Source organism: Prionailurus bengalensis, chromosome D2, assembly GCF_016509475.1.
Source record: "Prionailurus bengalensis isolate Pbe53 chromosome D2, Fcat_Pben_1.1_paternal_pri, whole genome shotgun sequence".
NCBI lineage: Eukaryota > Metazoa > Chordata > Mammalia > Carnivora > Felidae > Prionailurus > Prionailurus bengalensis.
Genome location: NC_057351.1, coordinates 19,923,813 through 19,943,389, shown reverse-complemented (window position 1 = coordinate 19,943,389; position 19,577 = coordinate 19,923,813). Strand labels below are relative to the sequence as shown.

Here is a 19,577-nt window from a genome sequence, read left to right as displayed (position 1 = left end):
GCTGCAGAAGGGAAGAAAGAGGAGCCAGTGAGAGGTCAAGATATGAACCCAAACTTGGGCCTTCAGTTATGATAATGTATCACACTGCATAAATCATTTCACTTGCAGGACTGTGTGTGTGTGTGTGTGTGTGTGTGTGCACGCACACATAAGTGTTTGTGTTGTGTGTCTGTGTGTGTGAGCACATGTCATATTCAGAAAGGATTTCAAAGTTGCATGTTTGGCACTGTCTACAAATAGGGTCATTCATGTAGAAAGAGATGTACTGATAAACTGTATATTTAAAATACACATTAATTTTATAAGCCTTTTATTAACTATACTGGGAACTTTAGGAACTAGAAATACCCAAGGTCTCCATCCTCCTGAGAAGTCCTAGTTAGACCATATTCTCTCTAACCAGAGTGACTATTAGTACACCGCATACAACTTGTCTAGTTCTTTGGTTGAATTCCTACTCTTGGTTCCTAGTTATCATTGACCAACTGACGATCAGTTGCATTAACAATATATACAAATATGTTAAATACAAAATCTTTCTCCCCGGCAGAAATACAATGGCTACTGAGCAGGTCAAAGAAACTGCTATTGAAGACTGAAAAGCAAAAAAGCAAGCAAAAATCCTCCAAGGAATTTATAACATGTTCTGAGATTATTTTCCTTTTAAGTTCATCTTAGAAGTTGTTTTAGTTTATTGACAAATCAAAAAGTCTCTTCCTAATGAAACAGCACATGAAGATATGAAATATAAAGATAAAATTCAGAAGCAGGCATTTTTAAAATATGTATACAGTTATGAATGGTTTCATGTTTTTCTTAACTGTTAAATCTAACTCCTCCTGAAAAACAGGAGATGTTATCTACAAGAGTAAGGATAAGCCTAATTTAGCCTACTTTCAAATTACTGTAATTCCCAAGGATTGAAGCATTATGAAACTGATTATTATCAGTACTAATTATAATCAGTTGTACGTGGCAATGGTCACCGAAGGAATACTATATCTAAGGAAACCCTGGAATAAGGAAAGGTATTAAGAAAGGTACACTCTCACCGAGGTGGATTTGGGCTCTGAAAATAGACCTGAGTTCAAGTTTGGGGTCTGCTACCTACTAAACATAAAACCTTGGGCAAGTTATTCTATTTCATGTGCTTTAGTTTGTTTACCTATAAACTGAAAATATCACCATCTAAGTCATAGATTGCCCTGATCATTAAATAAGATTATATATATATAGAATATTCAGCACAGTATGTGGCCCCAGCCAGTCTCAACAAACAGTAGTATTCAATATTATTGGTGATATGTCAATTATGTAACCAAACACTACCTAAAACAGCCACAACAGAGGCGCCTGGGTGGCTCAGTCAGTTAAGCATCTGACTTCGGCTCAGGTCATGATCTCGCCGTCAATGCATTCGAGCCCGACTTCTGGCTCTGTGCTGACACTGTGGAGCCTGCAGCCTGAAGCCTGCTTTAGATTCTGTGTCTCCCTCTCTCTCTGCCCCTACCCTACTTGCACTCTGTCTCTCAAAAATAAGTAAATGTTAAAAAATTTTTTTTTTATAAATAAAGCAGCCACAACAAAAACAACTCTGGCTGGAAGACAACCAGGAGGATGCATCTTGTTAAGTTTCATTTACAAGCTTACTAGGAAAGGCAGAGAGTTTCATTCAGGTGCCCCATGAATGACAAAGATGAGGTCATTTCATCGTTTCCCTGAAGTTTCCTTTTACTACTCAGAACCACTGAAAGGAGCTTTAGACACACTGGTGTCAGCCAAAAATTATGCCACATTCATTCACTTAAAAGATCTATAGGAAAGACATTATTAGCATTTTTCATAATAGTAAATGCCACTCCTGTGTAAAGTCATGATTTTAAACCTTTCTACTACACAGCACAGCTTAGTGGCTTACAACTCCATCTCTACCAGTGGTTTCACTTTAACCATGACTGAGCTGAACGGAGGTATCAGAAAATCTGCAAATACTTACTGAGTGCCAACTATGTACTGGTTACAGTGCTAAGGATACTCTTTACCCTTTGGGGAACTGATCACTTAGAACAGCATTCTCCAACCTGTCTTTGTCACTCATTTTACACCATGAGCTAGTAATATTTATATATTTATATATACATGTAAATAGTGACATATATGACATAAAACAATACTCTTACACTCTGTTTTCTTTTCTAATCTAGTTGTATTTTTATATGCTGGTTGTGATGACTAAAATAATTTTTGAGATAATAACTCACCACTGGAAACACTGTAGCATGGCACACCATGCCATGCCTCTTCTCTGTTCTCTGCCCCATTTGAGCAGTACAGTGTTAAAAGCCTCAACTAGTTCAATGTGAATGCTCAACAAAAGTGTACATACATTCAACATTTTCCTCTGGAAAAAATAAAATGAACAGTCTTCAATTTTTCTCAACCTAAGATTTCCTGTTACATATCACTTGTTCTGATGGAATGCAACCAAAAATAATAAAACCTAATTTTGATGATCCTCTTGTTTATTCCAGGAGGAAGAGAACAGCCAAACTTGGTGCCAAATTGCCTCGAAACCAGGACACATCAAGCAATTCAGCCACACCTCTCATTCCTGATCATTCTGGGGCATCCTGAATAGTCGTAAAAGAAACAGTTTCTATCACTTCAACTCTGTAAGATGACAACTTCCCAGAACAAAAGACAATAAAGCTTCACTAATGCTGGCCACATTTATTTGGAATTTGGCATAAAAACTTTAAACAATTTTCACCCACATTTACAACTTTGCCAGTCTAGGAAGAAAGAGACTGATGAGCAAACTACGGACAAAAAGAAGACCATAAGAAAAATGTTTACCTTAATTAAGAGAGAACAAACTCATCTAGCATTGCATGCCACACAATCATAACAGTGTGATAAATTCTCATTATAAATCACTTTTATCTATTAAGGCAGGTCTGGAAGGACTTCTAGTTGGCAAAACAGTCAAACTTGTTCAAAATGCTATCTACACTTTAATGAAGCTGCATTTACTTTAAAATAGGCTGTGATTCAGAATAGCATATTAAAAATTTTAATGTGTGCCTGAAGTTATTCTGTTAGTAAGGTTTTACAGTATTAAACACCTTAATCCTTAAGTGCTGTCCTCAGAGACATAAACCACTGATTTTTCTATTCAAAGCAGAATATTCTAGTACTCTGAACCTAAGAGTTGGAAAGATTTTTATTTTCTTCCACTCAAAATAAATGTATGCTATATAGAAGAAATACTATATATTGCTTTATTTTTCTTCTTCATGACACCCCCATTAGGACAACCCTAGAATTGCCTACTTCAATGTTAATTATATTGAATCTTAAATTCTTAGTTCTTTCTAGCTGTAATGAGAATCAATCTTCCAATAATTTCAAATGCTTATAAATTTTTTAAAGTTCCATAGTCCTTACTTAGTTTTGTATGACAAAACATGCCATTTCCCAAAATGCCATGCTTACTAAGTGGAAATATTTCTAATACATTTTTTTCACTGTATTCTATATGGTTAAAGAGAATGGAGGAGTAAAAGGGAATGAGAGAAGGACGAATGAGGGGTAGAGAGAGGGACAAATTTTACTCAAAATTATTCTTCACACAGGCACTGAACAATGGTTCATCACTCTAAACTTATTCATGCTAACTACAAAGATGACAGAAACATAAAATTAATGAATCCATAAAAGTGCAGTTTTTGGAAACCAAGATGGACATTATCAAGAAAAAAAGGACTGACTGTTGAAGGACTTATGCCTGTTTTTCAACAGCAATCATCACCCACTACCTTTCAACATGGTCTTCTCAGTAACTAAGTCATAGTATTTCCAAGTCAGATGGTGAGATTTTGGCTTACAAAGTCAGCTTAACCATAAAAGCCACCAAAGGAACTTGTTAAGTATATGTTTCCTAATCTCACCATAGACGTACTGAACCAGAATCTCCAGAGAAGAATCTGAATTTCTGAAGTGATGGCAAATTCAGGTAGTTGGCTTTTTGCCTTTCTGCCAGGCAGCTCCCTACCAGCAATTCAACCAAAGTAGCCATACAGCTACTCATCTGGCCACTCTACTAAAGGATTGATGGCTTAAAACATAAAGCATAGGACTAAATTCCAATGGGGTAAAGAAAGGGGCAGACTAGTAGCAGTAGCCATGAAAAATGTATCTCTAGGCTTTTATATGTGCAACCAATAAGATCAAAAGTCTAGAGAGTGAAATACAACACAATCCATGGCTATATTCTCTCTAGCATCATCTGGGGACTGTCTGTATATTCTAAGTCATCACACCACCATGGGATTTAGAATTTAATAACCATCTAAAACATGGCATGAATCCCTAGATACATTTATATTCTTGGATATCTTGAGTAGTAATACTTTAGAATAAAGAAGGTTTAAAATAAAGACTAACAACTGTTTTCTATACAACATTCAGAGGCAGATACCCACATCAAATGGGAGAATTGCTTTCAAAAGTGCCTCCTGCCATTTTCATTTTATTTTTACTTATTAAAAATCATAATTAAACAAATTTCATCTCTGAATTTAAAAAACTTTAACTTAATATAGGAATACACATATCAGGGATGTTAGCCAAAACTGATTCAGCAGCTGTGTGTTTAAGTAACAAGAGCAACTCAAATTCTGAATAGCAAATTCCTCTGAGGAAAACTTTTGATTTTTTCTCTCTTCCTTGAGCTCAATCTCTCTCTTTTGGCACATTCTACTCATCATACAGTACTGTGTACATTCATAGCACTTCATAAATAATAGAAAAATAAAATGATGTCTGTAGACATAGGCCTGGAGGGATCAATTCTTAGGCACAATTCCAATGGTTAACTTTAACCACGGGGAAATTATGCTAAACGCCCTCAAAACGTACTGCCGAAATATTTTTATTTTCAAAGAAAAATTTATAATCAAAATGTGGAATATAGTTGGCTATTCTGAATGGGTTAAGTGTGTCAATGACTGGAAACTAAGCTAAAACATTAACCTCATCTATTTTTCTCCATATTATCTAAAATCTCTAAAATTGTAACCACATTTTGAATAAAAAAATCAATTCCAAGTTTCTCATGATAATTGGGGGGAAAACACAGCATGGGTAATGCAAGAGAATAAGCCATCTAAAATTATCTTAAATCATTTTAATATTCATGTTTCCTTGGGGATTTTTAGAGACTGATCAAATTACATTTTGATTAGGATAAGTAATGAAGTTCATCACATTTTTTAAGTAAAAATATCTGACAATAGGGAAAAAGAATCCAATTTATGCTCAAGTTCCAATTTATTCAAGTAGTAGGCTAGGAATTTTTAAATTGCCACAAACAACCAAACAGGTAGGTAATCCACTAATGAGTAATTTCTTCTTCAGCATGATGAGTATAAAACATCTCAACACACTGAAGATTGAGCATATATCCTACAGCACTTGGCAAATGCAAGGTGTATACTAGCTATGTAATTATACTTGGAAATTCACCATGCTTTCTTATGACTGGTGAGAACCCAGGCTTCCCAGCTCTTGCCACCACAATCAGTCCACTGAAGTCCCACTAACAGTACTCACAACAACAACCGTAGAATAATTTACATTCCATGTGATGAGTAACTAATAAAATGAGATTAAAGGAAGGCATTCTAAACTAAAATAAGAAAAGAAATTGAGAAATCCCACAATGTTTATTATTATTTAGCAATAAAAGTCATAGGGAGAAGGGGAAGCAAATATGAAACCAAACAGCAACAACAAAAAAACTAGACCACAACAGATAATGTTCAGCTTGCATAATCATTGTTTTTGAATTGTTTGATGGTATCTCTCATTATCTCCTAATGACTGTATACACAACAAAGTTTGTTGAGACTAAGGTTATACTTTGGAAAACAATTCATAAAAACATATACTGGCAGGTCACTTGAAACTACTATGTAACCTTGGAAGAAAACTCAAGGTGCCTATACTTCCATTCCTGACCATCCATGCATTGGATAGTGTGTTCTAGAATAAAGCAGAAGAAAGGCCACCCAAGGGAAATTCTCAGCCTAAAAGAGAAATGTAGCACATTCATCACTGTTTGACAGATGAAGAAGCGTGCAAGAAAGGAAATCTAAGGTTTGTACCACATTGGAAAGAAAAAAAAATTAGCTATTAAATCTGTGTGGTACAAAAAAAGATGCCTACTGTATAAACACTGGAAGTTTATGTATTGAAAACACTTTATTACATGTGGAGAGTTACCATTACTTATGGCCACTGAATGAAAGGGCATCACTGAAATCATAATTTGCTATGGTATCTCCTATAAAAACATTTCCATTATAATAAAATACTTAATTTTTTTGGTTGTTGGATAAAAGGCATAATTTTCAATTATGATAAGCCTTCCAAAATATTGCTATTACACAAATATTTTGGGACATATGTGGTAAGAATAAAGGTTGATTTTCTCCCGGCAAACTTCCAGGGTTTTTTTTCCCAGTAATTCCAGTCTCCATTATCAAAGCCACCAATTGCACCATCTCTCATGATTTACCTTTCTTGGATTTGGCTCCAATCTTCAGTTTTGATGGCCAAGCAATCTGCGTATTTGTTTCCTCCATGATCTGTAACAAAAATTAAGAGAGAAAAATATTGATTCAATTAAGAGCTTGTATTTACAGTTAAGATTCTTCTAAAAAAATTATTTTCAAGTCTTTAGTCTCATGCTGATAAAGTGATCTCATCTTAAAATAATGCAAAAGAAAAACTTGGTGAAAAGAGATACTCATTTTTATAAGCCTTTAATCTATTAAAAATATTCAAGTATATTTTGTTACTCCCAGTGTTCCTCTCCGTGATGCTCCAGAATTTTAGCATAGAGACAACAAAACCAAAAGTACATGAACAAGTAATTGACCCCACTTGACGCCAGAACTCTCAGAGATGCTTGCGCTGAATAAAATTCCCCAAGACCATCGCCAACAGATTGCAACACACCAAACATAATCCTTGTAATACAAAACTACGTGGGCTAGGCCATACTAAATGAGGATTTTTTTTTTCTGGGAAAAAAAATAACAACTTGCTCTGGTCACATTTGTATTTCATTAAAACTGATGAAAAACCTCTAAATACGACATCATGTCCTAAGGCTGCATTCCCATCATCCTTCGCCTAGTGCAAAATGACATCTCTGCCCCAGTTCTTTTCCGCTTCCATGTAGCTAACACAGGCCAGGGGGCCTTGGACCCAAATGTGCCAAGGTGCAAGAACAAGTGAGGGAAACAACAACCACAGAGCTAAGGCAGTAGATGGCAATTAAAAAAGAATAACCAAAAAATGTTCATCCTTGTTCCTCTCTTATCACATGAATAAGACTAGATTAAGGTTTACTTTTGTGCCATGAATACAAAATTCACCAAAGAAATCAATAGAGCAAACAACTAAACAAGTTAATAGGCAAATAACAGCAACTAGCATACATTAACCACTTCAAATAGTAGAGTAATATATACTTTTTAATATGGACTTAGTGTTAGTTAACTAAACAAACTAAAGGTGAAGACAACTAAACACAGTGAGATTAATAAAAAATACCTTTATCCCTTCAGCACAGTCTATGTCTTATGTAGACATAAGGCTACATGCTTAACATGTTAACGTGCACTGTACTTCACTTAATCCCCCTTTTCATAGCATAAAAGAACTTTCAGCAGATGTTTCAAACAGGCAGCTCACAGATGCACTTTGTCTACCCATCATAAGGTTTTTAAAATATGAGCCAACATTTTTAACTCTGGGAATTTCACACAGAAATTAAGATTTCTGGTTCTCTGGAAAACTTGACAGATTAGCACCTGGAGCTCACATTCCCACATGGCAACACCTGGCTGGCACTGAGGACCAGGTGCCCTCTTCCATCAGGTCCAGGAAGGTTCTGGGCTGTACCCCACAGCCCCCACTGGGTCTCTCACACTGAGGTCAAGAGCCACTTGCCATTATCATCACATTTGTGTTACTCACTTGCCATTTATCATGGTGTTTATACTGCTATTTTTCTCAGAGAAATATTTCTCTATACCTGTGTATCTCTATTAAAGACTGAAAAACAAAAATGAGGTCACACAGTCCTCACGAAGTCAATGTACTGGCCTGGCCCTGAAACTAGGTGAACTTGTTACCTCGACCCTCTAAGACCTGGACCTGCTTCTTCTCCTCCCATCTCATGTTGTCCTTGTTAATGTGTTCTAATCCATATTTCAAAATTAAGTAAATAAATATTATCCTCTTCAGTTTCTTCTGCTTCCCAGGAACATGTCAGCAGGCTTTCCCCATAGGGCTTCTGTGCCCACACTTCTGTGAGTGTGGGCAGGGTCCACTCCTGCATGACCCCAACTGGAATTCTTCCCATCTCTCTGTGCTGACTTCTCTCCTATCCCTTACTGTATTCTGAAATTCTCCTATTTTCTGTATTTACTTGTTTATAATCTGTCTCTGCAAAATAAAAGCTCTCTATCCTACACACAGCAAGCACAGGATATATTTGGGTAAATGAATCTTCATAGCATGCTTACAAAGCAGACTTCTTTATTCCTCACACAGGTAGGAAGCAGTAGAGTGGAGATAAAAATGCCAGGCTATTTGTAAAGACCATATTTTAATGACCAAACCATACGGAACATAGGGTCTCTTTTTAAAACATGTATATATGCTTTAATATTTGTGCATAACAAGTGGCTTTAACATCCTACAAATATTTATCAAGAGCCTACCTAGGTTCCACAAGTGCCAGGACCCACAGCCATGAATAAGATACAAATCCTGGCATCCACAAGCTTACAGTCCAGTCAAGGACACAGATAAAAAAGCCAACCGCTTAACAGTAAACCAGCTGCTAGCACAGGATCTGCTCACAAGGGCAGCTCACAGCCACTATCTTGAAAGGGCCAGTTAAGGGAGGTGGTTAATAAAGGTTCCCTAAAATATAATCTATAAAATCACTTAAGTCCTGAAGCCAAGTAAAAGTAAATGTCTGGGTAAGTTCAACAGTCACTGAATAAGGGGAGGAAGCTCCAATTAGGAGGGACTTCTGCTATAGTCCAGCTATATAGTTCCAGCTACTACACGTACATATATCTTCAAAGTGACTAAAAATTGATTCAGAATTTTCCTCTAAGTTGCTTTATGCCAAAGACAGAAAATGGAAAAATGAGACCATACTATATATAATGCTGTTGGTGGGGAAGCATTATAATTTGCATACTTTTCTTTTTCGGAATTAAATAATTTGGCCATTTAATCCAGTAAATTATGTTGGGTGCCACAATTATAATATTATTATAGAGAAGTCTCCTTGTCAACATATGGTGGCAAGACATAACTTTCTAAAATCTTAATCATCTGCAGAAGTTCCTAGAAATCACCCTGCATAAGTATTATCTTTTTATTAAATACCAATAGACGCTCCATGATAGAAAATAATATGCCAGAGATAATACCCTAGTAGTAAATAACAGCCATCAAGTCAAAATGCTACTTTACACACACTCCCTCTAAGCTTCCCACCAGTCTGGAGTCTCCACAACCTACCCGCCTCAACACTCTCTGTGAGGGGAAAAGAGACTATCCCAAGCTTAGTATCCCTAACTCTAAAACCGGAGTTTCATCTTCCACACCACATGCTCTCCAAAGTTCTATGACTGGCAGTCAATGTCAAACCTTACAGAGAAAACAAATTGCTAGTTGTTGGAATCTAGCACCTGTAGCTGACCTTCTCTCTATGTTTAGGGGGAAAAAAACAAACAAACAAAAAAACCGACTCCAATGAATATCATGTGTAGCCAGCCAATGCCACCCACACAGGTCATTCACCAGGCTGCAGTCCCCATACAGAGCTCCAAATGGATGCCTTCTCAGACATCCCTTTATTTGTTCATCACTGTGTGTAATCTGGTCATTAAGAGAAGGAGTCAAATACCAGCTCTGCCACTTTCTAGCTATCATTTTGGGCAAATTACTTTTATCAGCTTTTTATCCTCTGTATAATTATAATTATAGTACCTACTCATAGAATTGTTGTGAGGTTTTGATAAGAAAACATGTGGAAAACCTCAAACACAGAACATGGCCCACAGTGGTTGTTAGATAATATTAACCCCTGTGTTAATTACACATACATTACTTTTGGTCAGGCACCGTCCTGGAAACTAGGGATATGACAGCAAACAAGATGGTGCTTCCCTCCAGAATCTCATGGTCTAACAAGGGAGAGGACAGGTTAACCCAACATTATGTACTGTGTCAAGTTTCAGAATGAGACAGGGCAATATGAGAGTATATAGAGGGAGTCCTAGCCCAGTCATGGGCAGTCAAGGAAAGTTACCCCAAAGAAATGCCTATTAATGCTGTCACCTGAAGGAAGAGAAACAGCTAGCTGGATAAAAGGTAGGAGAAAGCATCCCACATAGAAGAGTGCATGTAGAAAGGTCAAGGGGTGCCTGGGTGGCTCAGTCGGTTAAGCGTCCGACTTTGCCTCAGGTCATGATTTCACATCTCGTGGGTTTGAGCCCCGCATCAGGCTCTGTGCTGACAGCTCAGAGCCTGGAGCCTGCTTCAGATTCTGTGTCTCCCTCTCTCTTTGCCTCTCCCCTGCTCTCACTCTGTCTCTCTCTCAAAAATAAATAAACATAAAAAAAAAAGAAAGGTCTAGAAGGAAGGAGGGTAGGTACTCCAGAGGATTTGAGGGTGATTCAGTGTGGCTGAGGTGCTTCAAGGCTCACTTCATAAATCCAGGACAGCAAATGTGTCTCACGTCTTCTCCTCCCTCCTATGGATGTGCACATGGACATGCTCACAAAGACTTGAAGACATGACATGAATCAAAGACATACAGGACCTGTGCTTGGCTACTGCTCACTACTCTAAGAACCAGGAAAGTAACTGCAAATAGGAAGAGGCAATACTTACTTCACTTTTAGGAAGTCAAAATTCCCCTTAGGAAGTTATCAATGAAGCTTTTTAAACTATCACCTCCAATGACTCCAAGTCAGTTCCTACAGCACAGTCACTGCATACTAACAGTTGGTTTTAACCTCAGCCAGTTATGGAATAGTAGAGTGTGAGAGGGCCTCTAATCAGGGGGAGGAGGAAGACCAGTTCTCTGGTGGGAGTGTTGGGGGAGGATGGTCCAGGAAGGCCAGGACTGAAGCTGGATTACCAGAGCAGGGGCTGAAGCATGAGCCCCGGTAGAAGAGGACATAGACTGCAGGGTGCAGAGGCAGAAATCAGGGCACTAAGCAAGTGAAAGGCTCTGTGTACAGCAAGCTACTTTTTAAAAAGATGTCCTAAATGGACATCAAGACAAATAGGAAGGTAAATCAAGGTAAATAAGGGAGCTGGAAAAGGTGAGGTCCAGAAGCTGAGGCCTGAAATCAAAGAAGCAACAAAACCTCTGGGAAGAAAATGACTCTCTTATGTCTCAAAAAAGGGAAAAAATTTAAGAAATTCTAAAGTGACTTCCAGCTAGCTTTTTTAAAACAATCTTATTATGGCCTTGTTTCTACCTTCACAAAATCAAAGCCCAAAGAACACACTACTAATTTTGAATCATTTTCTATACACATTAAATCACACTTTAAATATTTTAAAGACTTATATTAACTCATTATTCTGGATGATGTACATTAATAAAGCAGCTAAAGGAGATCAGTGGAAAAACTGGGATTTCTCCTAGAGGAAAAAAGCGGCGGGGGGGGGGGGGAGCAGCTAGAAAGCTTACAGATGAGTTACATATATTTTTTAAGATGTCCCTGGGCTTCCAGACAACCCTGACGTAAGTGCTTACTTTCCATTTCAAAGAGGCCATGTCTGCCTTGATTAAGAGCTCTGGTGTAGATACAAGTGATATAAATGTCACTGAGTAGACTGGGTTGTTGACCAGTGATGTTTAAAGTGTTAAAGTAATGTTTTTTAAAAATCACAGAAATGGGACCACTAAAGCAGTTAATCTTAAGGATCTCATAATGGATGAAAACACTGACACTTTTTCAAAAAAACATTATATACTTTCCACAATCCAATTAATTTCTACAAGGAAATCACCTTACAGAAACCCATGTTATGCCCTAATTCTTAAACAAGTCAGGATATTGTCCAAAATGTTCAATTTGCATTCAAGGAATAATTCAATTAAGTGGCTAACAGTGACCAACCCCTCTCCAAAAAAAATAAGATGTGTGAAATTTGAACTGAAAGTTGGGAAACACACTTAAAATGGCTAATGCTTCCTTGTAGAGCAAGGACGCCATGCATTATCATGGCAGTTAAGCAAATGCTTTGGTGTGCAAACCACAAAATCTCCAAGAAGAAAATGATTATCTTCTGTCTCAGGGAGAAAAATCCTGGAGTTCCAGCTAGTTTTCTTGGTTTTGTTTTTAATATCATTGCCCTGGTTTCTACCTTCAAAAAAAAATCAAAGCTCAAATGTTTACTGAATCATTTTCAGTAAACACTAAATGACACCTTAAATATTTATTCTAACTCATAATTCTGGGTGCTATATGTTTAAGCCATTTCAAATATGTTAATTTCAACTTCAGGACACCTCCATTGTCAAGAGAGTATCTTCTCAATTCTGTCAATTTCAGCTAGGTTTCTTTATTTCATTATAAGCAGCAATTCTATATGTCATGAGGAGAGATGAGATTTTAGAGGAGCTTATCTAAAGATGAAATATTTTGAAAAATAACTATTTTAAGTTTATGTTGTCAAACTTGCTATACTCATTACTAACAGAGGATTAATAATGGAAATGTAATTTAATTCTTATGCTAATTTCCGATCTGAGGAACAGAAATATTTACAGTAACAAAAGTATTTAACCCAAGAATATCAATTTTGAAACATATAAAGCAATTAAGATTGTTGACATCAGAAAGAATATATACTTTTTAGTTCATCTTTAATAGTTACCCTTTCATGGGGCACCTGCTCAGTCAGTTTCAGTCAATTAAGCATCTGTTCCTTGATTTCAACTCAGGTCATGACCTCACAGTTCATGAGGTTGAGCCCTGCATTAGGCTCCACGCTGACGGCATGGAGCCTGCTTGGGATTCTCTGTTTCCCTCTCTCTCTGCCCCTCCTCTGCTCATGTGTGCATTCTCTCTCTCTCTCAAATAAACTTAAATATTTTTTTTAAAATAAAAACCAAATAAAAGTTACTTTTTCATGATGAAAAATGTGATGAAGATAGTATCCTGTGGATATGTAACAGCTCTGTTAACATCTTTTTAATTCATATTTGTATTTTGTAAATAGGGCATAACGTACCCTGATCAAAGAGTAATAGTACTGCTTTTTTTATATTAAAAAGGTACCTAATAAACAAGGAATCATATATTCCTGTTTTGGTTTTAGTTTCTATGGGGAGTATAAGAAGGAAAGTTGGCAAGGGGGCATAATGTTTACATGGCCTGGAATTTTAAATTTTTTTAATTGGAAGAAAGTTCTATCAGCTATTGAAAAAAATTTCATCACAGATTTATTTACAAGGGATAATTTAAGTAATTTCACTTAGCCAAAATATTTTGCCAAAATTAGAATAAAATAAATAAGTTAAAATCCAATCAAAATCTACATGGAGTTTCATCCATGATAAAAAAATAATTATTTATATTCTTCAATGCTCAAGTCATAATAAATGTTTTTTTCCATCTCCAACAAATTCCATATTAATACACCATGTGGAAAGAGAACATATCTACCAATATTCACTATACTACAGATTCTGCAAGTTTGCAGCAATTACAGGATAATATCTTACAGATGATGGAAACCTTTGCCAAACCAACAATTCTACTAACATGCTTATTTCACCAAATTCTTCAACCCAGACATAAAGTTAAAAATCCACAGGTAAGTAAACACAGCATCTCAGATCAACCAACGACAAGTCTATTTACGCTGACTTTACTCGAAATATTTATTCTTGGACCAGGAAAAGAACACTGAACACTCTAACTTGACATTTATACTCTATTGAAAATTCATCATTCAAAATGGCTACCAGCTGGGAGCCATCTGCAGCCTGCTTCCCCAAAAAACTAGCTCATCTGTGATTCTAGTTTCCTTTTTATCAATAGAGAAATAGGTCTATCCTCATGGAGAAGGCTGTTTCAAGTTACTTCAGGTACTAATGGGTTGTGAGTCAATTTGCTGCATTTCACAATGAAAGGAGCTACGTGAGAAAAGAGCCAACTAGAAAGCCCTGAAAAGTGGAGATGGGAAAGTAGTGAACTTCTCACACGAGGGGGTGTCTAAAAGCTGGGGATGTTTATTTTGCTGAGACATTAGCAGGCTCTGTTGTATTTCATTTTAAACCCACGAAATGCATCTCACTGATTCAGTTATTTGTCATCTTCAGAACAATTCCTCACATTTGTCTAATATTCTTATACATTTCCCATGTATTCCTCACAATAATCTTAGAAATCAGATAAGTGTAACCTATTTTGCAGATAGGCATGTGGCAAAGTCCAGTGAGAATCTAAATCACATGACTCCCTGGCAAGGGAAATTTCTGCCCCACTTGGCTTACAAAGTAAGTGAAAAATACCACATATTTATGGAGGCGGGGGGTGGGGACATCTGAAAGCCCAACCTCCCAGAATTCCACCATGAAGTGCTCACTAGCAGCAGAGTGCTTGCCCCTCAACACTCTGATTAACTAATGACAGAATAATCCAGAGATAGCCCCAGAATGGTTCAATCCAGGAAAGGATCACCACCTCCATGAACATACGCAGCATATCGGATGCATTTTGGCTGTCACAATGACACAACAGAGGGCCACACTGGCACTCACTGGCCAGGGCTACAGAAGCTGAACTTCCAACAAAGAGCAGGACAAACCCACTCAAGATGTCCATATACACATCCTGGCTTGGCACAGTTCCAAGAGGCATAAAGTTGCCATAGCTTAGGTAAATGGTGCCAATCCCCCAACAAGACAAGATTACATTCCAGTTAACAAAGTACATTAATTGTGAGTAGTTGCATCAAATACACATTCTGCTGCCCTCTCTTTCAGGATACAAATCACTACATCTTTATCACTGACCAGTCATGCCACTTCTTTCAAAGTCTGTGGGGGATTACTCACTGCACATCTGTAATCAGTTCATGCACAGATGGCAGACCAAGGAGTTGTACTGACTCCTTGTCTCCCAAGGTAAGAAACAATGACATTTTACAAAAAATGGACAATCAAAAGTGGAAACTGGCCAACCACGATGAAAGTACAGCAAACAAACAGTGATATTGGAAGTGAAATCTGAGTCAAATGTCAGGGGTACAGAATCTGGGATGCTGGGAATGAAGACACCATCGCTATTAGAGAGGCTGTGATACGCAGCCAGAGGAAACTCAGTGCATACAAGCCTAGTGACATAAATAATGAAAGTGGTTGTGACAAAGAGGAGCTGATGCTGGCAAAATACTACACATTAAAGAAACTCTGGGAGATATTTCACAACTTTCAAAGTACAAAGGATGACATGTTGGAGTCGGATCTAGACTTACAGTTACCAAGGCACAGAAAAGATGCTCCCTCAGTATCATACGCTATACAATAAAAAAAGCACTGTTTCAACTATTCTTTTTCCTTAATTATTTTAATGTGTGTTTATTTTTGAGAGAGAGAGAGAGAGAGAGAGAGAGAGAGAGAGAGAGACAGAGTGTGAGCAGCAGAGAGGCAGAAAGGGAAGAAGGCACAGAACCGGAAGCAGGCTCCAGACTCCCAGCTGTCAGCACAGAGTCTGACACAGGGCTCGAACTCATGAACTGTGAGGTCATGATCTGAGCCGAAGTTGGACGCTTAACCAACTAAGCCATCCAGGTGCCCCAAGTTCCAACTATTTTTGACAAGTTTTTTACCAAAAAAAAAAAAAATGAAATACATTCATTCTCAATATTTCTAACATTTAAATACAGTGCATTAAATAACTGGCTTTAATATCTTCATTTTCCTATACATTTATCACTAACAGAAACTTTTAATATTTTCACAAAAATGTTTAGAAGTTTGAACATGTTTAGAACATGTTTAAAAATGTTTATAACAATGAACATCATTCAAGTTTCCCAGTGATTACTGAAAGCACTCTGCAGTTTCAGCTTGCACAGTCATTTTTATGGTCCCACGTTGCTGTGCAAGTCGAGGACTACCTTTTATGCCCTATTGAGAATAACTGATAAGGGGCTTCACACTGTTCCAACCATAGGCAAGCTTAAATAATTCATTTCTAGAAGTTCATAGAACTCCCCCTTATCAACCAAAATCTAGCTCAAATATACCCTCCACTCTGAACACTCTCCCAACCCTCCTGGCCAGAAGTCATCTTTCTCTCTCCCCTCCCCACTCTAACTTTGTTGTGGCAACATTATAGTACTTATTTCTTTGCTTGTTTTTCCAATCCCACCAAGAAAGTGGCCTCCCAATGGCCAACAAACTGTATCTTGTTCACTTCTAAACATTTGAATCTAGCACTTAGGATCTAAGAAGCATTGTTAAAATACAGTGGAGATAAGAAAGGTCAAAAGGAGACGCAACAATTATCTAAGACTTTCCAATTACTTGGCACTTGGTAAATCAGACAGAGTAGAGCAGCTCCATCTACACAGTCTCCTTTAACTCATACAAAAAAATGGTATCTGTTAGGAATCTGCTTATCAAAATAAATGAACTAAGTCAATATTCCTTAAATGAAAGTAAATTCTGTATCACTGACAGAATTCATTCTACCAGGGTATGTCTGCATACTAATGGATAAAGAAACTCTCCAACTAAAATGTCTGAGGTGGAGAAGTACAGTGAGTGGTAAGCTGGGCCAAGTATGGGTTGTGGACAGTGGGAAGCCTAAGTTCTGTCATTTCCACTCTAGCCTATGGCTGGCACAGGCTCAGGGGCCCGCATCTGCCCATTGTAAAAGATGAGCCAGATTTCTGTATTAAGTCTCCTGATTTTCTAAAAATTTTTTTTAATATTAATTTTTGAGAGACAGAGACAGAGCACGAGCGGTGAGGGGCAGAAAGAGAGAAGGAGACACAGAATCTAAAGCAGGCTCCAGGATCTGAGCTGTCAGCACAGAGCCTGAAGCAGGGCTTGAACCCATGAACTGCAAGATCATGACCTGAGCTGAAGTCACACACTCAACTGACTGAACCACCCAGGTGTCCTAAATCTCCTGATTTCTAAATGTGACCTATTTCAATTATTTAAAAAAACACTGTGGGCCAGAGAAAGCATGGACCCTACTACTTTCTGACCTGTGCTCCAAACCAACAAGAATTTTCATGGGGTATGAGTGGGTTATTTGTAATGATCTATGTTAATGAAGAACAGGTTTCTTGGTTCCCCAGGGACATAAGGATCTGTAATTCTTAATGCTATTTCATTCCCCAACTATCACTTTATTATAATTTCCCAGAAAGTTTAAATATATCTTTATCATATCTATTATCACAAGTGTATAATAAAAAGGTTAAACCTGAACTATCTAACTTGTATATAACTTGAATATAGTGGTTTAATAGTACATATCTTGGGGAAAAAATGTAATAGTATTGATATCTCTAACAAAATCAAGTTACCAAACTTTGATTGTTAACTTTCTAGCCTCTAATTTTTCATAAGCCCATTATTCTAGTTACATGATTTCACATTATATGCTTTTTTAGGCAACACATTTTACCATCCACATCACCTTAATCTTCTTCAAGCAAACAATCCTACTTAGCTCAGTAAACCCCAGTAGGATTAATGCTGACTGGTAATGACAGATTAGCACAAAAGCAGATCTATAATGGCATCCCTAAGACATTAATAAGATAAAATTCTATGCAGGCTGTACTGGGTAAATAGGAAACGAAGTACTAGGTTTGAGAGAAGTTTGCTTTAAAAAAGGAATAATGAAGAGGTACATATTGGTTATGCTACTATTGTAACAACTCCAAATGTCAGTTGATGAACACAAAAGTTCCTCTCTCCTGTTAAATGGACTGCATAGGTCAGCAAAGGGCTTGGTTTTCCACAGTCATTCAGCGAGCCAAGCTTATGGAGGCCTTTTCATTTTATGGCTGCCCATCTAGAATCCATGGTCTCCTATCTCCCTTTGGAAGAAAAATAGGAAGAATCCTGTGCCGAACTTTTACTACCCTGGCCTCAAAGAAAAACACATTACCTCCCTCACATTCCATTGACCATAACTACACACATAGCTCTACCAATTCAAAAGGAGCTGGGTCATGCAGGGGGCAATTAGAGTATTTGCTGGGCATTACTGTCTCTGCCAGATGGTTCTTTATTTTTTAAGTTTATTTATTTATTTTGAGAGAGAGAGAGAGAGAGAGAGAGAGAGAGAGAGAGAGAGACACGGACAGACAGGCAAGGAGAGGCAGAGAAAGAAGGAGAGAGAGAATCTCAAGCAGGCTCCGCACCATCCGCACAGAGCCCAATGTGGGGCTCAAACTCACAAACTGCAAGACCATGACCTGAGCCAAAATTAAGGGCTGGAAGCTTAACTGACTGAGCTACCCAGTCGTCTCTGCCAGACGGTTCTTTTCTTTTAAAAGCTTCAACATCATATAGTAAAACCTACTCTTGCTCCTTTCAGAATCCAGACTTGTACACATAACCTCCTAAACATATCTCTGCCTTGATATCCCATCAGCTCCTTAGACATGTTTAAACTGTGCACAATCTTCTCCACACAACAGGACATTATAAGTTGTCTATCCAGGATCCAGGAATCAACCTGGTTATCTAATAGAGTGATGCCACTCCCAATGCCAGGGACTGGTTTAAGAATAGGCATGAATTGGGGCGCTTGGGTGGCGCAGTCGGTTGGGCGTCCGACTTCAACCAGGTCACAATCTCGCGGTCCAGGAGTTCGAGCCCTGCATCAGGCTCTGGGCTGATGGCTCAGAGCCTGGAGCCTGTTTCCGATTCTGTGTCTCCCTCTCTCTCTGCCCCTCCCCTGTTCATGCTCTGTCTCTCTCTGTCCCAAAAATAAATAAACGTTGGAAAAAAAATTAAAAAAAAAAAAAGAATAGGCATGAATAGGCATGAACCTAAAGCTCAACAACAACAAAATAAACTAAGCAACTTGACCCCAAAATGGGCAGACCTGAATAGACTTTTCTCCAACAAAGATATACAAATGGCTGATAAGCACATGAAAAGATGCTGGACACCACTGATCATTACAGAAGTGGAAATCAAAAGTATAAACAGCATCTCACACCCATTAAGATGGCTACTATCACACACAAAAAAAGCAGAAAGTGCATGCTGACAAGGATGTGGATAAATTAGAACTCTTGTGCACAGGTGGTAGGAATGTAAAATGGTACAGCTGCTGTTGAAAACAGCAATGTGGAACATGGAACACCAAGAGCAATTCATCAAAAAATTAAAAATATAATTAGCACATTATCTAGCAATTTCACTTCTGGTTATACACCCAAAAACTGAAATCAGAGTCGCATAGAGATAT

At 37.7% G+C, this 19,577-nt stretch overlaps 1 protein-coding gene across 4 annotated transcripts in view; it reads right to left on the bottom strand.

Moving 5' to 3' along the window:
* Window positions 1–19,577, bottom strand: part of BICC1 (BicC family RNA binding protein 1) — a 306,509-nt gene that overhangs the window by 110,762 nt on the left and 176,170 nt on the right. For all 4 annotated transcript variants that reach the window (XM_043596375.1, XM_043596377.1, XM_043596376.1 and 1 more), the window contains exon 3: window positions 6,581–6,650. In XM_043596375.1, coding sequence (XP_043452310.1) covers window positions 6,581–6,650 — 70 coding nt within the window. The remainder of the gene's footprint in view (window positions 1–6,580; window positions 6,651–19,577) is intronic.